Source organism: Petromyzon marinus, chromosome 25, assembly GCF_048934315.1.
Source record: "Petromyzon marinus isolate PM22_M1 ecotype Great Lakes invasive population chromosome 25, UKy_Petmar_22M1.pri1.0, whole genome shotgun sequence".
In the NCBI taxonomy this organism is placed as follows: Eukaryota; Metazoa; Chordata; class Hyperoartia; order Petromyzontiformes; family Petromyzontidae; genus Petromyzon; species Petromyzon marinus.
In genome coordinates, this window is record NC_133691.1 from 3,384,006 (window position 1) to 3,409,812 (window position 25,807).

Below are 25,807 nucleotides of genomic sequence, written 5' to 3' on the forward strand. Positions count from 1 at the left end.
CCGCCCCTGCTTGGCGGTGATGGCTCTGCTTCTGATGGGGCCATCGAGCCTTCTAAATTGAGCCACCCAAGCACAGCCACTTGGACTGTGCCAGATGCAATGCGGTCATCACATCCCGCACACGCAAAATCACGGTCTACAGCGCCACCCGGTGGTTTAATACCCACCGTGTAAGTCACGCACGTTCCGAAACACGAACACGACCAATTTGACACCGGTCTGTCTGGGGTTGATCGCCTGGCCAAGGGTGATTGTTGGTATATAAATTGTGGGTCTTGAGAGATGAGACGATGTTGAGCAGAGAAGTAACGGCAACAGGTTTACATCTTCCACGGGGGAAAAAATGTGGCGTGCCTGGATATGTCCAATCATTGTCATGCCCTTTACCCATATGGCTCAGTCGCAGGACTTTCAATTTCACGGTGGTCCTGAAATTAAGATGTTTGGCCAATTATATGATTGTGTTGGACAGAGGTGGACATCGGATGACCTAGAGAACACCCACGCATACGAGAGGGTAAATACCAAAAAGGTTAATGTTTAATCCTTTTGCTTTACTGCCATCATTTGGATACCTTCGATGCCACGGCACTTTGAGAGTTTTCTTTATAAAAAGCGGCCAGCCACCAAATGTTTTTTTCCCCAACAAAGCACTGGATTAAGGGCGTATGACATACGATGACACAATACCTAATATTTAAATTGCATTATACCTCGTGTGATCTGCATATCTGGGTATTGCACAACACGACACTGACACCAGCATTGCTTTGACGAATGCATGGCAAAAAGATAACATTACATATTAAAAACAACTTAAATGTATTTTTGCAGTATTATACGAAAATGGAAAATTCCTACAACTCCACATTGCCAGATCCGACCGAGTATGTTGGGAAAAAGGGCAAAAAAATGAAAAATGAATTGAGGCATTGAATTTTAAGCTGGTGACGTGCACAAAATGTATACATATGAGCATGTACATATAAACATGCTGTGTAAGATATGCATATATAAATACGCCACTGACATTCTGGAGCTAATTTCGCATATCTCTTTTCCAATTACATTCGTCCTTACAACACCGCCAATTCACTTAATTAACCGAGACAAAATGCACACCTGTTTCCAATGAATAGACTCTTTATTTTCTTCAAAATAAGCAACTTCGTATACACAAAATCCACGTTAAACCCCATAAATAAATGCCGAGAACAGTGTCAACAACGCTCGTGTATTAAAAGTTTATGTGCTCTATTTTGTATAATTTTTCAGTCACACTTCAATAAAAACATTCATCGCTGCCAACACGCCCTGCAGATCGTGTCAAAAGTGCTGCTGCTGCTGCTGCCGCAAACAGCGCCAATCAAAGCAATAAAATCATAGCAGCTCAATTCTAACCACCGTCAACATTTCAGTCTCAAATGGCAAAGTTAACAACCTCTGTAAAAACAATTATAAATGGTGTCCCGGAGATGTTTCACCCTACATTGGCCAAACAAACAAATGAAATCAGCAATCTCAAACCGCATCACACCCATTCCAATACGTATGTCACGACGCATCCATCATTCAATGGTTAAGATCGATCCTTACACTCGCATCACATGCGTGCGTCTCAAGTTATCATTGATGCGCAATGCAAACTGTATGGAGATTAAATGTCATTACTTTTAGGCGAATGAAAATAAAACCGCACAACCGAGACGGTAAACAGAATATTAAATTGTAGCCACGAATTGTGGCCATTTGTTAAATCATTGTGGGGGGGGAGGTTGCATGCCCTAATAATAAACTTCCTGGACCCATTAAACCAACCACGTGGTTCCACACTGCTCTCAGTAAACCTCTGAGTACGTTCTGGCTCACTTTCTTAACGCCTGTTGCATACGATATTGAGGTTGTCGATCTTGTTATCCACTTAAGCCACGACTTGAGGACATTGTGGCTGTATCTAAATCCATGCCCTCTTTTCTACACTAGGCAATCATTTATCAGTAGGGGAATAGCAAGGCAGAAGTGCAACCATGTGACCTTGTGAGTGCCTGGATCCAAGAAGTCTGAAAAGTGTGGAACTTGACCGAGGCAAGGGTGAAACGTTTGAATGGTGTCAAAGACGTAAAGTTGCTTCACATTTGTATTTTTTATACAATTTTTTATACAATTTATTTTACCAAGGTAAGGCCCACTGAGCTGTTTAGCTCTTTTTTCAGAAGCGACTTGGCCACAAATAAAAGCTCAACGAAGTAGCTTATCTTGTGAAAATGTATATAGGCGTCAAGGTTGGGATCGAACCCACTCATGTATACCAGGCGAGGTAGTTAACATCTCGCCACCGTGGCATCCCATCCCCTGTATGCTGTTCAATTACCCCGTATCATGCTCTATACTAAGTCTAACAGTTATCACATCAATATACCCCATTTCCTTGCCTATCCTTGTTAAATAAAAGAGAAAAAAATCAATAAAACCACCAGTAACCACATTAGTTAAAAATACAAGGTAAAAACCCCGACTGGATGCAGTCAAATTAAACGTCATTATTCCCAAAAATAGGGAAAGCTGTGAATACAGATGCCGAAAAATGTTAACACTTGAAAATGGACACTTTGGCAACGTTTTTTTCTTTAGCAATATACAAATGTAGCCCTCTTTTTCTTATACCAGTATTGCTCGTTTCACAGTGACACAAATCGTCGCGCACACCGCGGTCCACTCACTCTCGTTAATGAAGCGCTCCCTCACTTTTATTAAAACGTAACACACACGACAACTAAAAGCCTTAGGCCTGCTTCGCAAGTACCATTCTATTGCAAGGTTCTCGCATACTGCAACCACCCTAACTCTTAAAGGAAACCTCAATAAAGAAGTTTACTTCATGCCGTGCAACTGTCCTACATGCTCTACCTTAACACGATGTGTTCGATGACCATTGCACAGAATAGGGTTGCAGTCAGGGCCTGCATTTCAAGGCCCGAGGAGGGGACGGTTTATTTTATCTAATTTTAGTTTATATTTATAGAGCGCCTTAGCTCAAGGCGCTTAAAGCAATTTAAAAAGCGATCAGAAAATAGAGTGATTTAGGTGGCGGGGGGGGGGGGCGAGAACGAGTGATCACGATAGAGGGTACTGAGGGATCACGAAAGGGCCAGGGGGAGGGACGTGAATGAGTGGAGGGGCGAAGGGAGGGAAGAGGAGGGGAATGAGCAATGGAGAAGAGGTGGAGCTTTGAGGGGGAAATTAAAGGAGGTTAAGGAGGGGGCCTGCTTAATGTACAGGGGAAGTTTATTCCAGTGGAGGGGATATGGAGGAAGATAAATTGAAAATGTGATGTGGTACAGTGAGGAGAGACAGAGAGATTAGGAACGAAGAGGAGAGGAGGCATGGACAGAGATGAGAGGCAAGATGAGGTGGGGCAAGGCCATGCAGAGATTTAAAGACGAGTGCGAGGTATTTGAAAAGGCAGTGGTGTAAACGGGAAGCCAGTGGAGTCAAAGGAGAAACCAAGTGTGACAATTAAATGGGAGATTATAACCCGCACGGAAGCATTTTTGAGTTTGTTCGAGGGGAATGAGAGCATAGGCAGGGGCACCAAGAAGAAGACAATTGTAGTAGTCCAGACGGGTAAAGATCAGAGCATGAACCTGGAGTTTGAGGGCAGAAAGTGAAAGGAGAGGGCGGAGATTTTCCTAACGATGAGCGCAACCGAGCCAGATGCTAGGAATCACAAATTAACATCACGACCAAGCACCTTCCATAGGGCCACCTCTCATTACAAACATTACCATTGCACATAAAACTAAAACAATAACGCCTTTTTTTTAGAAGAGACTTAAAACAATCCCCTAGGCCTATCCAGCAGTTACGTCAACATACCTTCACGCATAAAGTGCGTTTGGACCCATTCTTAAGAAGAGAGACGACGGAGATGATTTAAAGGAAACGAGACGAGCCAGTGAGTGTGTGCTTGTGAGCGTGAGTGTGTGCTTGTGAGCGTGCGTGTGTGTATGGCTATACAGGGGAGCTTTGTCTTTGTGTGTATGGGAAGGGCGACCATAGCGGTCAGCACGCTGCGCTAGAAACCTAGGGACCGTAATTCGTTTCCCGCTCAGGGCCAACACCAGTCACGATGATCTCAACTGGTCCTGGGCCTCCCCTATGTTGACTCGGCCTCAATTGAGTACCTGGTGCGGTGTGTAAAAACATTGTCACTGGGGAGACAAAGGCGGTCGCGCATCGTGTTTGCCACACCCCCTCGTGTGCCGTTCCAGCCATCATAGGTGCTTGCTAACAGCACTTGCCCCAACAGTCTTTTAAGGCTACATGGGGGATCTTTGTCTTTGAGCATGTGCGAGTGCGTGCGAGTGTGTGCTAACATGTCCACGGCGCTGTCACAAAAGCTCGTGCTCCTCGTCCTCCGATCCCGACGGTCCTTGCCGCACCTCAGCGTACCACTTGTTGGTGAGCGAGCGCATTTGTATCCTGCCGTTGCGTAGGTCCTGTTGAAAAGACACAAAGATCACCCGTATAGCCTTTCACAGACTGTTGGGGCAAGTGCTGTTGTTAGCGAGTAGTGCCTATGAAGGCCGGCACGGCACACGCCTATGTCTGCCGAGTGGCGATGTTTACAAACCACACCGGGTACTTATTTGAGGCTGAGTGGACCCAGGGGAGGCCTAGGACCGGTTCAGACAATCGTCACCGGTGTTGGCCGTGGGGGGGAATCGAATTGGTGTCGCTGGGTTTGTAGCGCAGCATGCTAACCACTGCGCTACCGCTCCCTACGCCTCACACGTGTGCAACAAACACACTGCTCCGCTAAGACAAAGCCACCTTGAGAGAGAGATGACACCATCAAGCCACAGTGTATACACCGATGTCCCTAACGTGTCTTAAGACTTGGAACAATTGTGTCAAGCTCAAAAGACACGCTGAACATGCTGAACTCAAGGAGCATAAACCATCACACAAACTCCGGTCATCCTCACAGCGGCTTTTGGCTAACCATCGAACAAAGACGGCTACTGTATTTCTCGCTTTCAGATACGATTGCTTTATATCTAGATTTCTTTAGAACTGCTTTTAGTGTTTAGTGTGTTGTCCTTCCCCCGTGCCTCCGATTAGCACAGTTGGCTAAGTACGGTGCGAAACAAGTTCAAAATACATACAATACATACCTAGAACTCATCTCATCCATTCCTGACTCCAGCAAATGCCAAGTTAAGCTTATATTTAAGCCTGAGCCCTGCACAATCCCTCTGCCCAGAAGCAGGCTAAACATTAATATACATTTTTAAATAATTAAACTCGCAGCAGTACAACAGTTGTCATTGTGCACATTTCCCATTACCAGTTGTTTTAAATTATTTTGAACACGAAAGCTCCAAATCAAGCTCCAAATCCAAGTTTAAACCATAGGATGGTTCTGCTATCATTAGGTTCACACTTTGGTATAAAAACCAAAATGATATTATTGCTGTAACTAAGTATTAAAAACTGTATGTTTGAAAATATGATAGTAAGTGAAATGTTTGAGAAACAATTAGTCGTATTCATACGTTCATGAATGTTCCTTGAGATTTTTGGTGATAACATGCCGAGGTTTCTATCACTAACATTGCCGAAAACTGCAGCTGCAATGTGTTTTGTCATATAGAGACGTCAATCCGGCCAGATGTCCCGAGTGGGTACACTTTTTATAATCTTAGTTCTTTCGGTAAAGTCACGTTGAAGGGAAACAACAAAACAATAAAATATATATAAAACAATAAAAATTCTCACGACGTTTCGACCATAACACAAACGGTCGTCTTCAGGTGTGTTGGTTTGACGACCGTTTGTGTTATGGTCGAAACGTCGTGAGAATTTTTATTGTTTTATATATATTTTATTGTTTTGTTGTTTCCCTTCAACGTGACTTTACCAAAAGAACTAAGAATATGAATTACTGCAGTCACGAAAGCTTTAAATCAAAATTTGGGTACACTTTATTTAAATGTTGGCTTATTTGTCTCTTTACCCAGTTTTACCGTGTGTGTGAACAGCATCGAGTTGTGTAGGAGGAAGAAATTTCCACCTGGAATTCTTGAAAAGTGATCAGTGCATCACTCCATTTTTTTAAAATGGCCTGCAGAAGGTAATCTTATTTTATCCATATTTATATAAAGCGCCTTATTCCAAGGCGCTTTACAACAATTACATAATTTTATATAAGATTATAGTGGTTGAGATCAAGAGTGGAGTTATTCAAGAAATACTTCTGAGAACCTTTGAAGTGTCCTCGTTTATTCATAAACTAAGGGACGCTATTCCCCGTATGCATTGCTAACGAGACATTTTAATCAAACGGCAATCAAACCACATTTTTTAACTAAATTACATGAAAACTATTTCTTTGTTAATATTTTTTCGCGTGTGCACTCAATGGTGACCAGAATGGGACCATCAACTTTCTATGCTTTAAGACCTGTTTCATCAGTGATAACTGAAACACCGATTTAAGCCCAGAATCTCAATGATGCCAGATCAGTTTTCTGACCTATGACCCACCTGGCCACCTCCAGAGCATGTAATCTAAGAGCTCTGCATGTGTGTGTGCGTGCTCATGTATGTCTGAGTGGAGTGGTCAGTCCATTGCGCTACGAACTCAGCGGTCCTGAGTTCAATTCCTGGTAAGGGCTAACATCATTGGTGAAGATCTTAACTGGTCGTGGGCCTCCCCTATGACTCAGCCTTATATGAGCGCCTAGTGCAGCGTGCGAGCATCAACACTGATGTCGGTCACAACACCCCCTTTTATGCACCATGTTGGCCTTCAGAAGTGCACGGTAAAGGCACTTTCCCCAACAGTCCATAAAAAGGCTCAAGGAGGGGGGGGGATCGGTTTTTTTTTGCGTGCATGTGTCCGTGGACGGGATGCAAGGCCGGGTGGCGCACCTCCTTCGTGATGCGCCGTGTGAAGAAGGGGATCAGGTATTTGGCGTCGAGCCACAGGAAGCCCTTGAGGTTGGGCTTCACGTAGGTGGCCTCGTATTCCTCCTCCGTCAGCTCCGACAGGTGCTCCGTCTCCACTGTGTTGCCCTATCCAGGGAACACGGCGGCACGTGTGAAGGCCGTCAGGGGCCTCTCGTGCGCACATGACAAAACAACTACATTTGGCACACCCCTGAATGCAGGGTGTGCAAAATCCGGGTTTTATATCCGATGTCTGTGCATTAAGTTATGCTGGAACCGTGTCCACATTGATCATACATGTCCACAATCATTGTTGTACTTTTTTGTTTTGCTTTGCCATTTTGATGACTCGGGTCACTTGCCGCTTGGTGCAGAGGTTCATGGTTCGATTCCAGCAGCCGCCCTGATTAATACTGCTGGTGTAATAACAGTAATACTACGTCTGCCTTAAGTGGACGTGAAAAGGTCCTTTGACATCTGTGACTCTAACCCTTTGTGTGTCAGCATCTGGGTCCAAATTTTACAAATTAGAAAACTATCCACAAAACCACTCAATTAGGGTTGTACATCGCTATATACTGGCCGACTCGTGCCCCAGGTCACTATCCTGATCTCTCGAGTGATCTTCGCACACTCGGCTCCTATTTTTGCCTTCAGTTCTCGGATCTGTCTGGGGCCGTTGACGGGGAATGACCTGCTTCTAAATCATCCCACAGAAAACATTCAAAGAGGCGTGAGGTCTGGTCAAAAAAATTACCTCTACTATCAATTTGAGACCATCTCTCCCCTGTAGACACCAACAAAACATGATACACAGCGCGGTGCTGACGTTGCCGCACCATGTGCATGAAGAGACCAATGTTGGCAAGCGATGGCTCACACGAAAGGTATTTCTGTTGTGAGGTGGCCAGCAGTTCAGCAATGGATCATTTAATATATTTGTACGGACTTTAAGCATTATCCCCTATTTGCTGAGCAGTGGCAGTCCATGCCTGTATCCAGGAACTGTACAGGAGATGGTTGGAGGATCGCACAAATATCGTGAAACTCCCTCCCCGTGGGCGTTTAGATGTCATACCTTGGGGCTTGCCAGAAGGTGGTTTAGCAAATGTGGGCTAAGCTCCATCTGTTCCATTTGTATGGGAGAGTGTGTTGCCCCTTCGCATGCGTAGGATTACTCCGGGTGCTCCGGTTTCCTCCTACATGTAAACACTCATTAATTGGCTGATAACACCTCTATGTATAGAGGACCACAGAGCTGAAGGGGAATTTGGCAAATTTGGCACCAGAATCTGCTTGTCTGTGGTTCCTCGCGCATCTGAGTGAAATCTGTATGACGCATTACAAGTTGACATGAATCATTATAACCACGTGTTTTTTTAGGCACTCTGGTTAACTCCCACATGTTAAACACTCATAAATTAAAGTGACCAAACATCCCAATGCAGGACTCTTCTGAAAAACAGAAGATTTCAAAGGGCATAATTCTACTATTACAATATAATCACAAATATTTTTGTACGTTTACTTACGGGTTGGCCCGGAAAACAATTTATAGATCCAGAAATATGAATCTCCAACATTCAATTGTTATGAACTAAACATCTGATATGATGTTCTAATGAATGAAATTTGTATATATATATTAGTTTAGTTTATATTTGTTTGTGTGCATGACATCTGTGAATTTATTATACGACCCCCCATTAACTCAGAACATGAAAGCAAACTAGCGAAGCAGACGTGGCAACTTATCCTATTCAAATCCTATACAAAAAAATAATTGTTATGCAGATGCACATCAGTCTTATTATCACCAGGCATTTATGTACGTTATTACCTAGTGCCCTCGCCACAAAAGGGTGATGAGATGATTGGCAAGAGCAACTCATCGCATGTCCACGTTTGCCAGATTTGAAAACGATGTGAATGTAAGGGGAGTGCTTAATAATGGCTAATGTAATTGGCCAGGGTTAAAAATGTCCCCATGCCCATTTAGCACGCGAGGCAAAATGAGATGGAAATTATCATCATTAGAGCTTCAAGTAATAGACTGATTGTGCAATAACTTAAAGCTCGGCTCTACATTAAGGTGAATTGGCCAATAACAATGGTATGCTTAGCACTTATTAAATGGTCATTATCAACTGTAATTTCCGTATGATTTGTGGATTAACAATTCAGCATAATTTGCCAGCAATAAGAGCCAAACTAAGATCCCTAAGAGGCAATGGTCATTTATCAGATGAGTTACTGCTGTTAAGTAAAGCAGGGGTCCCCAACCCCCGGGCCACGGACCGCTACCGGTCTGTGGCCTGTTAGGAACCGGGCCGCACAGCAGGAGGTGAGAGCGGTCAATCCGCGCATGGAACCTGCACATTATTTTATTATTTACCACTTCCATCCACTCCTCTTTCCCGCACTGCGCACTTGTCTCAGTGACAGTTTTGGTAAGCCCACAAGCTAACCCCTAGTAGCCAAAATGAGTAAAAAAAAAACAAACGTCACTGGAGAGCTTATTTGAAAAGGGGGAAAGACCCAATGATGAACCCCTCTCCCTCGGTCCGTGAAAACATTGTCTTGCACGAAACCTGTACCAGGTGCCAGAAAGGTTGGGAACCGACTGTAAAGCACAGGCGGCAATGCAGGCTTCGCTTTCTCAATCTCCACTGAGGGGAGAATGAAGTAGACATTATATTTCATCCTTTCATCAGCCTCATCTCCAAACGTCATCATTGTCATTACGTTCATTTTGGCCGAGGCTGTGCCGAGTGGAAGAACCACACGCGTGTGTGTGTGTACAATGGATCGACATTATTAACTGATAACATTATTTTTATACTCACGATACGTGTGTCAAATTGTGTGTAAGAAATTATTAAAGTACGGCAAGTAATTACAATTAATAATTGATGCAAAAGAATATCAATTATATATGGTTGATATACATTAGATTTTGGACCACTGCTAACATCAATAATTCTATTTTTGCTGGCTTTTCACCCACCCTCATGTTTCCACTGACCAGTGCGTGGTAAGGTATGACCAATCACCATGACTCTTATAATGTGAGCGAAGACTTTATCCAGAAAACAAACGGCAGGCTATTATTGTTTTCTTGCACATGCCAATGTGTTACAATTTGCCTACAAAACTGCACATGCCAGACAGAACAAATGAGAAAAAACGCAAACAAACGAGACACTTGAAACGAGACCGAAATGCAACCAAGTCTCAACTCGCATCGTGGCCGCAAATCAAGACGATCCTTCGATTCGCCGGGTGGGGAGGGGGGGCGAATCGTCACGTTAAACACGCGCGTGCCACCGCCACCACCTCCCCTCCCCTTTGTACGCACCATCTTCTCAGTCTTGCTGAGGCTGATGTCCTTGCGCGGGCGCTTGGTACGGGCGCTGGCCTCGTCGATGTCCATGTATTTGACGAGTGGCATGGTGGCGCCGCCCAGCAGCAGGATGGTGAAGAGCACGATAACGATGGTGGTGGTGCCGATGAGCTGTCGCTTCTCGAGCGGCTCCAGCTGTAAATGCAGGCTCAGCGCGTACGGGATCGCTCCGCGCAGGCCTGCGGACACCCCGGCAAGAACAGAAATGGTGACAGCACAGCAGTGACGACAGCAATGATGGCAGTAGCAGCAGCTGTAGTGTCAATGAGTAAAAACGTTGGTGATATTTTTCAGTTTTCTCAAGTTAATTGCTGAATTGGGGTTATAAATATAAATCACTGCCCCCTACTGGTAGACTAATGCACGATTGCAGGCCAGGTGCTGAGTCACCTTGTGCCCACAGTGACAGCTGCCACTGGGGGTGTGTCCTTTCAAAAGTTTGCGATGAGATGTGATATAAAGCACTCGGAGACGAGCCAGCGTGTTGGCTGCTATATCAAAAATAAATCATTGTTATCATGATAACTATGGGTGGTACAATGCATCACCACCACAACCACCCCCTGGCCCCGTGATTAGATGTATCGTCGCGATGCAGTGTCGCGATCTGATTCAAGAATGATTTAAGCACTTTCCCACCTGCCCAGATACAAAGCATGTTCGTCACATGACACACCGACTCTCTAAACTATAATACTCAGAGCAGGAATTTAGCCAAATTAAGCGCAGAACCAACTTCTGTGTGATGTTTATTCTTATGCGGTCAATAGGGACTGGCCTGAGACCATCCATTAACGACACATTAGAACCTAGTTTAATTACAGGATCTCGGCTGTGCCAGCTCAAAGCTCTGACGTCCGAGCCACATGGCCACATCAAGAATCATTGTCTATTTTAAATATTGCTGTGAATGATAGGGTCCCGAGCGGCTGCCATTGGCGATGTACCGCGAGTTACGTAGATACGAAGAAAAAAAACACATTGATTTCTTACACAGGAAATACGATGCATGAATCATGAACGTAAGTATCTATATGAAATTTATAAAGCAATGCTTTGTTACACCCCTAGGTAATACCAAAAAGAAGTAGTTCGAAAGGGAATGCAGTGAATGTCAGGTTATCCACTTCTTTCAACAGCACATGCACCAAAGTGCACAATGAAACTCATTATTTCTAGCTGTGGGGTTTGGGGGAATAATTTGGAAACCCTCCCGTGTAACTCTCATTACTCCCCAAACAATTACCTTCGACTCCATGACCAATCAGATTTTATATTACATTAGAACGTTCACAATTAGCCACGAATTTTTTTTTATTCTGCACTTAGTTAATTGAGAGGGGCTCTCCGCTGTTAGTGCCGTTAAATTTAAATCCACGACGTTGCCAAGTCAGCAAAGATAGCATTAAGAGCGCAAGTAATTGGAGTAGTAATAGCAGCATTACCTTAATAATAACATGAACATTAGATTCACCAATGCCAATTGCTAAATGAGCAAAAAAGAACCTTCAACAAAAGCAGGAGCACGAACATGCAAACGACAAAACACCTGATATTTGTCAGTGGTGTAAAAGCACAAATAACAATAAAACTCAACACATCCGTCAACAACAGTGCCTTAAAAGGAAAAATAAACACCAAAACCTTGCTCATCGCGGGTTTTCCCATTGCGGATTTGACCATTCCATACCAAACTTATTCAGGTATAAAGTTCACCGATTGCACCACTGTGGTTCAATCATTCGCGGATGACAGTGAGATTCCTTAACGCACCATAACGTAATGTAGCCGAACTGCACGGCACGCGATGATGTTGCTCCCGCGGGAAAAGTACACATTCCGTCATCATCATTCATTGTTCATGATGATGAACATTGAACCAAAACCTAGTTTTCCCATATGCCTTTGAGTTTATGGATCACGGATTTGATGACTGCGCTATTTGAAAAAACGTAACCCCAGCCGCGATGGGCCAGGTTTTGGCGTTATAATAGTTGTGACCTTTTAGGCAATGACCCTTCTTCACAGCACATGATGAAGAGAGGCCAGAGAGATGGAGTGCAAAAGAGTTGGAGACTGCACTTTGCAGGTTAATGCGTCCGTATTTGGCCAGGACAGGATTGGCCGCCTCACCGCTGAACCACATGATGAACTGCATCTTGGGAGTAATTTTGTGGTCCCTGAAGAAGTTGAGCAGGAAGGACAGTGGGTAAATGTTGATAGCACGACCTACAAGGATCAACACCTACAAAACGAGACAAGTGGTAATGGTAATATCCTCATATAATTTAAAACATTGCATCGATAAAACTAGCAATCAGACGTGTGAAGAAGAAACTAACCTACAGCAATCTTAACACTTTGCCCTCTCTTGCCTTCACCAATACAAACTGACCAGCATGGTGAAGAATGGTCAAAAATCCAAATGACCAACAAGGCTTTGGAGAGTCTTATGTCCATTGGTGGATTGATATTGGGTATTGTTTATTTGTGCTTAGCTGTGCAATTGCTAAAATGTATTATCACACATCACTTAAGTGCCATAACATTAGCTTGAATTTAGTACAGGTATCCTAAACGGTTGTGTCCTTGTTTGTACAAGATTTGAGGTGTTATATATAAATGTAGATTATTTTTGTACCATGGTAAAACCGTGTTTGATGTATTTGATCTAACAAAGAACTTACGATGCACCAGATGACAAAGGAGATTTCAAATTTGTGCGGGAAGCTGAAGATTGCCAGCCCCAGGTAGGCAAACATGCATGTCTCTGCAAAGCAAAGCGGACACTAAACACAATGCATGACAGTTTACAGCACAACTTCCCCTGCAGGGTGAGTGATAAGTCCCCATGCCCCTTTACCACTGAGTGTAATAACAATCCTTTAAGACGCGGGTGTGCATGAACTTCCTGTCCACTCGATGCATCAAAGCACCATAACGAACACACCCCCAGGATATTGCAGACGCTTTCAGCAAGCAGCTGGAATGCACCAATAGGTACATCAATGAAATAAATTAAATTATAACGTTCATGCTGTGTGGACTGAACCATACACGGGAGCCTTGATCATTTTCGAATTATTATGATGACGTTATTGTTTTTACATGTACAGAGACTGAAAAAATTACACTATTCACAAGTGAAAAAAAGTATCAATTATTGAATCAACAGCAACTATGAACTATACAAATTCATCAAAATGCTGGTTGGGATTTAAGGGGGGGGGGGGGGGGTGATCATCAATGACCTAGTATGTAGCTCTCAATAAGAGACCTGTGCATTAAATTCCCTAATCCAGACGAACATGTCTGATATTGATCAATGAATGTGGCCAGTACAGTATTGACTTTCACATTCTCATATATACCCTACCACACAAGCAGGCCATTATAACTCATATTAATAATACAACCGCCAGAAGGCTTTTACCCTCATGTGGATCAGCTGCACACTTGAGAACATGTTAACCTTTCCCGCAATAAAGCACCACCCCTGCTCATCCTCCCATCCAATCTGTTTGCCCGCTAGATTCACGCTCTGCTGCCGGGTTTCCCAGCCCCCGGGGTGCTGCGTATGCCTGTGTGCTCGCGTACCGCAGAGGAAGGCAACTGTGCGGAGGGTTTGCTGCATGTTGATCTGCGTGATGGGCGAGAGGTTGTGATGCGTGTAGTGGGACATCACGATGCCCGTGAACAGGATTGCCATGATACCTGAAAAACAAAGGCGCCCGTGCATACCAGTCACACAGCCATCACAGTATAACGTAGGTCACAGACACAATAAGAACTTCAGCCTGACCATTAAAATCAACATCAATTTACAAGTAGATCATTATTTGCTTCTAAAAGCCCAAACTCATCTGAACATCATTATCAGTGAAGGACACGCTAGCCTTTGAATAATTGATAAAAATCGTAGCAGCGTACATTTTGTGTTTTCAATGTGCATGTTAATATGGAGGGACGAAAACATAACGCAATCACGTTTGCAACATTATGAAATAATATTATGAAAAAAAAACACGTGCATAATAGCATGAAATGCGAATGCACATTGCGTGGAAGGCACACATTAGAATGCATCTGTGCAATATGTGCACAATGTGTGATCACACGTACCTGACAGCTTTAGGCCCTCGCAGAGGCCATATGGCAGATATGCAAATATTATCATCATCCCAAACTCCAGTGAAGGGGTCATCCTCAGGTCAATGTGCTTCAAAAGGTGAACAACTTACTAAGGCAAATGTGACAGATTTGAAATCACCAATTTAAATGAACATGAAGACATGCAAATGCGTCTGGATAAATGGTTCGCCGTGGCAATTGTTTGGCATTGTTTATTGAACGGCAGTTAATGCTGCCTGCGAATCGAACATGTATCAGAGCATTTAAACATTGTTGGATAATTATTGCGATCATCAAAATACTGTATTCAATTACTGTATGGGCAAATCATTAATTAACTAAATATTCCAGTGTAATTTGCACGTGAATAATCATTTGAAATGGAAAAGCAATTAAAATGAATTTGGAAATATTAAGATATTAAATATGTTGTGAGAAAATGTTGATTTTTGGTTGACGAGAGCGCACCAATAACTTACACTGCTAATTTTTCATTACTTACACTGCAATACATGAGATTCTGTAATTTTTATATCTTTTAAAGACTGGTTTAAGTGCATAATTTACGACTTCATGAACAGAAGGCCACTCCGGGCCTCTCTCAAGGTCAACATGTTCGCTGCGTTGAATGCGTTTTGCCTCGAAAACATTTCCGGTGCAGTGAATGGGATTGAATTCCTCACGTCAGCTGCTCTAGGTGTCAAACTTGCGAATAATTTCTGCTGACAACAAACACTCCCGCAATCACATATCCCCAAAGTCTCTCCTGCTCGCAGGCATTGGCCGTCCGCGCCCGGGCACCACCGCCCGCACGCGTTCGGTGTTGGCAATAAAAGGATATGAGAGCGGAGATGAGCGCCAAGAGTATTCCCAGCGCTGCTGAACCAAAGAACATTTGCAGGAAGTTTGTGAACGCCTGCAGGAATGCATGGGAGCCACTCACATCCGACTTATCGGGGCTCGTGAGCCCTTCGGCCGTGCTGCAATGCAAACAAAAAAACATTAACTGGAGCGATGCAAACACAGCACAACAACAAAGGGGCGGATGCATATCTTGCAAAGACTCATGACAAGACATCTGGCGTCATATAAACACATGTTAAGTATATATAAGCATAACTCTGTTCTTTGTTTCTGCATATTCATATTCTATAGTCCCTTGGCTATTGGCTTAAAAGACAAATATTAGCCAGCAGTATTTGTTTAAGCAAACAAATTCTGCACTGGGTTTGACGTTCTGGGATTGGCAAATGCACTCCATCTCCACTATGGGGGTCTGTTCAATACAAACAGAATACATATGATGACAGAGTGGTGCAGTAGTAGCACATGTGGTTTACAGCACAAAGGGCCTGAGTTTTATTCCCGATTTGGGTGCTTTTCTGTGTGGAGTATGAATGTTGTTCCCCTGTTCTGTATGGGTTTTCTCCAGGTTCTCCGGTTTGGTCCCATAGCTAAAAACATAATGTAATTGGCATCCCAAGTTACTCAATTGGGATTAAACATAGCAACATCGCCTCTTTAGTGCAACACACTTGGTAGGGCCTTTCTGAAAAAGAGTCTTGAGAATCAGTGTAGCTTTCCTGGGTCAGCAAGTATAATAAAAATACAAACACGTTGTTGTGGAGCATTATGGGGAAATATATCTGCTGAACTCCACCTTGTCTCTACAAATTCATAAACTAAACTATAAAACTACTTTTATTTTACTGGGTAAGGCCCACTGAGCTATATAGCTCTTCTTCAAAAGAGACTTGGCCACAAATGATAACTCAATGAAGAGGTTTATCATGTGGAAATTTATAGGTGACAAATACTCAAAATGCATGTTTCTAAAGGTGGAGGGAAAAATCGGAGGACCCAGGGAAAATCCACGCGATCACGGCGAGATCATGCAAACTACAAATATACAACAGGCATCAGGGTCAGGATCGAACCTACGACCTGTATACCAGGAAAGGTAGTCAACATCTCGCAAGACCAATTTAATGTGGCGTGGGTACGAACGCAACTGACGTGTGTGAAGCGGTGGGGCGAAGGCTCACTTGGTCAACACGATGGCGACGGCATCGTTGAGAATGCTTTCGCCAAACACCAACATGTTGAGCACGGGGTCAATGCTGAGCGCGTTGAATATAGCGATCGTGGCCACAGGATCGACGGCAGAAATCATTGAGCCGAAGGCAAAGCTGCAGAATTCCCAAGGTCACATTCAGTGGATGAGCGGTGGGTGAGTGATTTAAAAAAAGGGGCAAGGAAAATCAATGTGAGAGTGTGGATGCATTCACTCGCACTTACCTGTCCATCATAGTCAACTTGTAAATTACATCTGCCTAAAAACATAGAAGGAGGAAGCATTTAAACAATGAAAATTGCATTTTAATCACCAATTAGCTCGCGTCAACATGAAACTTTTTTTATTGCCAGCCTTATAATAGTTTTTATTACAAAACACACCTGTCCCAGAATGTATATTCCTCCTCCGACTGCTGCAGCCGATAAGGCAGTTCCAAATACAGCAAACACAGCGATGGAGCCGATATTCTGAAAGAAGTTTCCCTGCAGGATATTGTAAATACAGTTCAGTCACATGCGGTAAATCTAAATATGTAACACACATTGATGTATGTATGAGAGCATTAATACATGAAAATCAACTAAGCCCTGGAATTTTTGTAATTTTTAAGAATACATTTTCTAAGTGGTGAAATCAATTAATTGACTAATGGCATATTAGCAGTGATTCAATGTACTCTATGCTTTTACTTTAAGCCATTGACACCTCTGCTGAGGCTGACAGATTTAAACACGGATATTGGATTTTATGTGTAAAGCTTGACCTTCAAATGAACACGAACCTTGTGTAAGGAGTATCCAGACTCAAATATGATGGGTGGTAGGAGGATAAGGAAAAACATGTTTGGCCGAAACATTTCCTCTTCCTAGATTTGAGGGGGGGGGGGGAAACCCACATTTATTACACACGACATGGGTATGATAAGTTGGAGAACAGATCTTGCACTTTTAAAACCATGAATGAACAAAAATACACAAACACCCACCTTCCAGTTGGCCAGTTTGTATTTTTCCACAATTCTAATGAAGGCTCCAACAACAATACCTGAAACACACAGAACCCACAAAAATGGCAGCATATGTTTTGCTATTTTTTGTAATCTGTATTTTATTTCCAAATTCTATCTTAAATGTGCATTCACTGTCAAGTCATGAAAGGAAATATTAATTTGTTTTATGTTCATCAAAGGCGAACAGATGTCTATATCTCTGAGCTGCCTCTGAAATCCCTTCAAGCAACCTCTGATCCACAAAATAGAGGGCAGCACTTTCCCACTCATCCTCTCACATTACAGTAATGTTTGTTGAATGATACTCAAGCCAATATTCTTAAATTCTCAGAGCTGGACTTTGTCCAAATGAAGTTGCAAAACTAAATGGGATGTTATTTTTGGCATGTCAGTGGGAACCGCGCTGAGATACCTAATTTATTTTGAATTTCATAATTTGTCCAATCATAAAAAAGTCCATCAGCTAAATTATTACTCAGAAACATCCTTTACGAGACAAGGCCGCGTGCACATTAAATGCAGTGTTCACCAACGTTTGTGCACTTACCCAGAAAGACAACAGCCACGCTCTCAGGCAGGAAGTGCAACTTGAATTTAATGAGCAGACGCACCAGGACGATGCAAAGAGCTGAAAAAAACAACCGGTGGTTTTCACACATAAACGCACAGCCCTTCTGTCAATCCGCTGATGAAAGAGGGCCTACCCATGCCGTGCTGGTTGAGGCAGTTATTTTACCTTTTGTTATGACGCTGGTGAGTGCGGGTTAAAGGCAGGGAGCATATAAGTTGGTGTATAGTAGAGCACAACAACGGATTTTGCTGCACTGCTCTCTGCTGACAACTTAACTGCTGCAGCCATGACACCTGCTTCATGCATGATGGTCACCCTATCCAGGCCCAGCCCTGTTTAGCTTCTGCAATCTAATAAGGTCAGGCACATTGCAGGTGCTTTCATCAGGCAGTGGTTTCTGACATGCTCTATTCTTTTCTAATTTCACACTTTACCCATTTGCAGTTTAATCACAATTGTGCACGTTACAAAATAGCATTAGTATTATCTCAGAACAGTGGTGAAATAGTTGTTACCATAGTAACATTATAAAATCATATTTTTATGAATGGTAACTAAAGAGGGTTTCATGACTCTGGATTAAAGAACCCAGACCTTATTGCGTGACATTTTTTATTTATTAGAAAATACCAATAAGGTCAACAAGTGTGGCTTAGCTGTAGTGCATTCAGGGGATTAAGTGGCCTCACCCGGTGATTGGCAAGGGGGTTCATTAAGTTCTACTGTGTCAGCGAGCACAGTGAATAAGGCAAGCTGGCACACTGCATTGAACTCTCCCTAGGGAAAATATCCAATTACCCTGCAGTCAGCATAGTCGTATTTCAATTGGGGTCCATAGGTCACCTTGCGACCTGCCCAAGGCGTGCACCAGGTACTCCCAGAGCAAGGGCTTACATTTTACAAATAAATACACTGACATGAGTGCATACATGTACATGACAACTCCTAATATCTGCGGTGATATGGGTGACCAATATCACAGATACGATTATCTGCGAGGTTATCAGCGATTTCACTCTTATCAACAGGGGGAAGATTTGTGGATAACCCATGGTTAATAGGATTAATTTGCCAAGCGACACCTCTATACGTGAAAAATAATGTGTAATAGGAGTCCTTTAAGTGCAGCAGGGATCTTTGCAGCACCATTTATTTGCATCCAAGTGCAAATAGGTGGTGCTTCAAAGACATGTGTCCATCTTCATATCCCCTTATGAACAACAAAGACACACACACAAACACGGAGACACGTGTCTGTGTGTGTCTCCTTGTCTTTGTGTGTGCCTTCGTGTTTGTGTGTCTCTCTGTCTTTGTGTATCGGTGTGTGCATCTCCGTGTCTCTGCAATTGTGGGGAGCGGTGGTGGAGCGGTTAGCATGCCGCACTACGAACCCGGCGACCCAACTTCAATTCCTGCTCACGGCCAACACCAGTGATGAATATTTGAATTGGTCCTGGGCCTCGCCTAGGTCGACTCAGCCTTAAATGAGGACCTGGTGTGGTGTGTAAACATCGCCACTGGGCAGACAGAGTCGGCTGGCCATGGTGTTGGCCACCAACCCCTTTGTGTCCCGTGCCAGCTTTCATAAGTGCTTTCTGACAGCAGTGGCTCCTCGCATTTCAGTTTCAGTTTTCAGTTTCAGTTTATTTTGGTATAGCCCTGTGAGCCATTCGGCTCTTAAATCGGGTGCAACCACAAAAACAAAAAAAACTAAAACACGAACAAGAAAAACATCTTTAAGTGACTGTGACTGTGCAAACAGAAAATCCATGGGAAAAAAAACAGCAAAAATATTCCTGATTAATAGCAGCAGATTAAAGATGTAATTTTAGATTTGTTATCCACTCAATTGTCTGTTCAGAAGCAGAGTGGATCTCGTCCATTCCTCCTTTAAAGGAGTGAAAACAGCAGGTAGCACTTGCCCTAATAGTCAGTTAAAGGCTATATGGGAATCTTTGTCTCTGTTTTGTCTGCAAGTGTATTAGTGTCTATATGTGTCCCTGTTGTCTCGTGATCAAATACAATGCTACACATGCATTTGCTTTGATCATGGCTATTTGAGATCTCATTCGCCACAAATGTTAGCTGTTGACAGGTATCAAAAATGTGGTGACTGGTTATATAGCACAGTGCTGTACCCACTGCACAACCGTTCACCACCACCACCCCCAAAAAAGTGATAAAAAACAACCATGCCTTTCCATTTCCTCCACTTAAAACTCATAATTTGCTTTCTGCATGATCCCACATGGCAGAGGTGAACCCACCGAGCACGAGCAATATGAAGAAGATGGTCATCCCGCTGGACTGCTCCTCACGCTGCGCCTGCTCCCCGGTCTGCACCGGCAGGATGGGCTTTGGAGGGGTTGGAGCTGGAGGTGGCTGAGTGGTGGTGCTCGGTGGCTCCACGGTCCTGTTTCTGTTTGCCTCGGTCTCATTTACAAACCTCGAAAAATGTAAAACGACACATTGTTATTGTTCATAAGTTTTCCTTTTTAATCCTAAACTAAACAATTTTTATTTTACCAGGAAAGGTCCACTGAGCTACATAGCTCTTTTTCAGAAGCGACCTGGCCACAAGTGATAGCCCAATGAAGTGGCTTATTAAATGGAAATTTACAGCAGTCAAATACTCTAAATGCATGTTTCTAAATGTGGAGGGAAAAACCGAAGGACCCGGAGAAAAATACAGGCGACCACGGGGAGAACATGCAAACTCCAAATATATAGGTGTCAGAGGCGGAATTGAATCCATGACCTGTATGACCAGGAGAGGTAGTTAACATCTCGTAACCACGATGCAATCGAATTGTGATGTCATTCCGGTAAGGCCTCGTTTAATGCGTGTTCACACAACGTGTATATAATGCATTATACAACACGTATATAATGCATTATATAACGCGTATATAATGCAGTTATTTCATTCGAGAACTCCTTTAGAACACAACTTGCCCATTATAACATGGTTTCTGAGTGATCAACAATCGAATACTTTTTTTGAGCTGCGCGACTGAGCTAATTCCCATAATGAATATACAGTAATTCCTCGCACAATGCGCTGTCGCTTATCAGGAACGCATCTACCGTGTTATGTGACGGAGTATATTGGTTGGAACTCTTACTGAGCAGTACACATTGTGTTGGAAAACGGCCTGTGGAAGCAACATTTTAAGAACTTATTTTAAGATCACAGCAAGTCACGTATTTATTCACACACTAGGTGGGTACAATTTCCCACATGCCCTGCTAAAGAGAGGGACAGATGATTGTTGCATGGAAAACATATTTTGAATTCTGAGGGTTAGAATTTAGTTAAATTAAGTAAATATCGATTTAATGTCTTGGAGATGTTCTGTAGCTATGTTTGTGGTTGGACTAAAACAATAAACTCATTACATCTGAGACCCGGTTTAACCATGGGAGGTTGCCTAAATTCAAACAGGATATCAGTGGTGCTGGATGATTGTAAAGATTCCACAACCACCTAGAAGGCTCCCATTGTCAAAACGTTATACTGCTGTTGAAGCTATTGAATGCCAGGAAGTGAATGTTTAAGACTACATAAACAAGAGTGTTAAAAGAGACCCGTGGCTTTGGGAAAGCGTGCCCTCCTACCGATGCAAAATGTGAACTATGAATGATCAATAACTACCACTGAATGTTTCTGGCAATGCTTCCTTTCCACGTGAAATTATTTGCTTCGCTGTGCTGTGGAGTGAGCCGCTGTTGTACTTCTTGGAAACTTGGTGCAATTGTTTTCTGATGTACAGGCACCTTTTACTTGAACATTTATCTAAATCATTGCAATGTACACATTTAAACTGAACCAAATTTTGCAATACCATATTCCATCTTCACCGGGTTAGTCCATTAAATGCAAGCAGCTAGTGAGGGAATACACATAAAAGAAAGAATGGATATCAAGGGGAGGGGAGTGGGGAAGTCCTGAAGTTTATTTTATTTAACTACGCGACAACTTGACGATTCCACGATATATTCTTAGCTCTTTCGGTAAAGTCACGTTGAAGGGAAACAATAAAATATATATAAAGCAATAATATTTTATTATTTTATTGTTTCCCTTCAACGTGACTTTACCGAAAGAGATAAGAATATGAAGTACTGCAGTCACGAAAGCTTTAAATCAAAAGATTCCCCGATAGTCTCTTTTGCAAGCGTGACCGAGGGTATGAGTCTGCCAGTATGGGGTGACGATTGCTATGCATCCATTCGTAATTTGTGAGTCACTTTCGAACGTGTCAAAGTTAAAGCTTGAAGTACAGTGGCCAATGCTTTCTGAATTACGTCACGGGATGTTTACCATCCACTGCGAAGCAAACGGCGCACATTATTATTCTCGTTATTATTAACATCTTTCCACCATGTCAAATTACTTTTAATACAATTGAGTGCGGTATTCACTTAGTTAATGAAGTTGCACTTTCTAGTGAGCATTTATAATGACAATAATTTCAATTCATTGCTCGATAAAGACCTCCCCACGACGTGTTGATCGTTGGCCTCGTTTGACTACTTCACCACGTTGGTTTGTGTGGGTTGAAGAAGGGGGGGTAGGAATGGGGGCCCAGGACCGGATCAGACATCTCTCTCTACTGGTGATGGTCATGGCTAATCATGGAATGGAGGTCGCGCAATGCACCACTGCTACCCCCCACTCCCAGTTATGTTATACAGTCATTTTTAATTATCATGATAAACTTTACGTTGAGGCTAAAGTACATTTGTTTTGTCAGCAGCTGCCGACTGATGCAACTTCATTTACTGCACGAGGGTAAACCATAGGGACTATTGACTTATCTGAGAGAGAGATGACATAACATTTATCATATGATCGGTGACTGTACTTTTCAATAAATCGTCTCAAGTGAAAGCATAAGAAAGGGAGCTGGCATTACAGATGCATAATTATCTTTTATTACACGTACTTAAGCAACAAATGTAGACTCTCACTCAGGGTCTAAAAAATGTCAACGTGGCATTCACCATGTTTTTTGTTGCTATGTGTTATTTCCTGAGCAAATAAATTATGTATCTTCATTCGCAATGTGTTGTGGCTTTTTCCCTGGTTCTCGAGTTTCCTGCCACACGTTAATGGAATTGACCAACCATTGAAATTTAGCAGGAACCTCGTGATAAAAGGATGTCGAGACTCGGAGAGGCTTTCGTGGCTAAATTCCGTATTCCCCGGATTATAATAAAATACGTCACGCAAACGTAATGGTGCGTCTTATCATTCGATGTTTGACCAGCTTTGTACATCTCCAATTAGCACGGTTGGCTACGTACGGTGGAAAAGAAGTGCAACATACATACACTATACCTGTAAACCCATACAGCTTACCCGTATTCTTGTAAAGTCAAATTGAGTTTTCAGGTCCATACGACGTACAGCCGTTTAAATACGGGCAAAATGTTTTGTCTATTTGTTTGTTTCTCCCTTTTGATGAGACTTTGTAGGATGAACGTTGAGATTTATAAAGGCACAGGGTGATCAATAAGGTCCGAATTCGTCTGTTTTAAGGTAGGCACCGATAAGCGTTTGACAGGTATGATACACAGACATCTGGCACACGTTTCTGGTGCGTCTTACTTTCAGCAAACGTCTTATAATCCGAAGCACGGTAAATCATCGTACGAGTGCAGTGCTACTATTGCCGTTCTGCGTGTTATTACCGTTCTCTCTGGAGCTCAATCTCCTCCTTGTCCTCCCCCTCCTCGCTCCCTCTGGCACCCCCGGCAACCTGCCGGTCCCCATGCTCCACATCCGTCAGTGGCGGCGGTGGCGGCTTGAGCTCATCTCCTCCGGAATCCAGTTCCACCGCGCCGAGGTCAGGCCTGACGAGGTGACCCTGCGCCCCGACCTTGGCCTCGCTGCCCTTACCACCCTTGACCTCGGCTGACCCCGCCGGCGCCACGTCATCCTCTTTCCCCACCTCCACTCTACGCAGGTCCGACCTGCTCAGCTGCTGCTGCGGCTGTGGCTCGACGCCGCCGCCCTCATCGTCGGCCGCCACTGACCCGGCGCGAGCTGTGGCCTGCACCTCGTCGCCGGCCCCGCCGTCCGCGTCGCGGCCTGCCGGACCCTGCGAAGCGCCCAGCGCGAGCGCGACGAGGGCGGCCACCGCGACCCAGCGCGTGGTGCGGGCGACGCGAGGCATGGGTGTGGCGAGCGGCTGTATCGTGACGACGGAGACGTTGTTGTTGTTGGGTTTTGTTGTTGATTTCGTTGTTTGTGTTTAATTCGTTCCACGCCGGGAGTTGTCGATGTTTACGGAACTCGACTTCCCAGGCGGGCTGTGCGCCGCGCACTGCACGACGGGAGATGGAGGATCAGCCCCGCCCCCTAGCTCCGCCCCCCAGCCCCGCCCCAAGTCCCCACACATTCGCACCCCCCCCTATCCCACTCTCTCGTCCCAGCACTGCATTGAATGAATGAATGCGTTTGGTGGGAAAGGTGTAGCATTGATCAGGAGTTCATAATGGCCATGTGAGGTTGGAAATGGCCATGTTGGGGTACTGTACTGAGCCCGCCACTGTTAGGAGCCTGAAATTGAGACCTCAGTATAATTTTCACACGGGCCCCTTATCAGTGCTCAGCTTATCACAAACCAATTCAGACCGTATTGGTCACCCCTTGCCCTTATACATATCAACGTTCATCCTGCAAAGTCCCATCACAAGGGAGAAACACAAACAAATATATATTTTGCCCGTATTGAAACGGCTTTACGCTGTATAGCAAGGCCGTGGCCATGGAGTCAACATTGGGGGGGACCAAATCTTCCAGAGGGTCTGGGGGGTCCCCCCCAGAAAAAAAATCTCAATGTGAAAACTCATTTCCTGCTACTTCCTGCCTAAAATATAAAAAAATCACTAACACATGGGATGGACTTTTTATTTTTAACAATAATGTCTAAGAGTGTATTGTATTACATTGCTCTGTTTTTTTCTTTTTTACCTTTTCTTGTTTCATTGTATGTAATGGCAGAGATTAGGGATTAATAAAGTACAACCATAACCACAATCATATAAACAGATATCTATGCATTGTTATATGAAGACAAGTCCAGATATTGTGGCCAAGGTTGAGCAAATTGTTGTTTTTATTTACATAGCATCGCAAATTTTTTAAAATTATTTTATAGCAATGTATTGGTGGGGGCATTTTTAGCATATTAGAATATAATTACGGCCTTGCTGTATAGACCTGAACACTAAATTTCCCTGTACAAGAATACGGGTAAACCGTGTGGGTTGACAGGTACGGGTTCAAAATGAAAATATCGGCACGCTATTCCAGCACCGCTGCGGATCTAGGTTCGAGCCCTACTTAGTTTGGATATTTCACTGTTTTTGCGGGGATCATAATACCCATGTCAGGTTCATAATGGTTGTGTTAAGATTAATGAGCCGGCATTGCTGAGATCTTAGTTGCAGTCTTAACTCTGGATTTCTCGCTGTATCACGTGGATTATAATGGACATATTCTTTGGGTCTTTCGGTAAAGTTACGTAGATAGGTTCAAAGAAAATACCAAAAAACTACGACGTTTCAATCGCAACACAAGCAGTCGTCTTCAGGAAAAGGTGCTCAGTTTATCACAGATCACTTGTGTTGCGATCGAAACGTCGAAGTTTT

The 25,807-nt window shown here is 43.5% G+C and overlaps 1 protein-coding gene across 1 annotated transcript; it reads right to left on the reverse strand.

Moving 5' to 3' along the window:
* Positions 1 to 1,125: 1,125 nt before the first annotated feature.
* On the reverse strand, positions 1,126 to 24,496 carry SLC9A8 (solute carrier family 9 member A8). The gene is made up of 16 exons (XM_032960696.2): positions 23,843 to 24,496; positions 20,413 to 20,591; positions 18,122 to 18,202; positions 17,551 to 17,609; positions 17,347 to 17,430; positions 16,946 to 17,047; positions 16,787 to 16,821; positions 16,534 to 16,677; positions 15,330 to 15,468; positions 14,480 to 14,585; positions 13,955 to 14,071; positions 13,045 to 13,127; positions 12,491 to 12,602; positions 10,313 to 10,536; positions 6,937 to 7,080; positions 1,126 to 4,499 (listed from the first exon to the last, which is right to left on the reverse strand). The coding sequence occupies exons 1-16, from the start codon at positions 24,325 to 24,327 to the stop codon at positions 4,392 to 4,394; spliced, it is 2,202 nt and encodes a 733-aa protein (XP_032816587.1). The 5' UTR covers positions 24,328 to 24,496; the 3' UTR covers positions 1,126 to 4,391.
* Between the last annotated feature and the right edge of the window lie 1,311 nt (positions 24,497 to 25,807).

Excerpts from the sequence above, each read along its gene's own strand:
- SLC9A8 (XM_032960696.2), bottom strand. The coding sequence starts at position 24,327 with ATGCCTCGCGTCGCCCGCACCACGCGCTGGGTCGCGGTGGCCGCCCTC. Across the intron at positions 15,469-16,533 it reads GTCGCCATCGTGTTGACCAA|CACGGCCGAAGGGCTCACGA; the intron begins GTGAGCCTTCGC and ends TTTGCATTGCAG. Across the intron at positions 14,072-14,479 it reads CGAGGGCCTAAAGCTGTCAG|GTATCATGGCAATCCTGTTC; the intron begins GTACGTGTGATC and ends TTTGTTTTTCAG.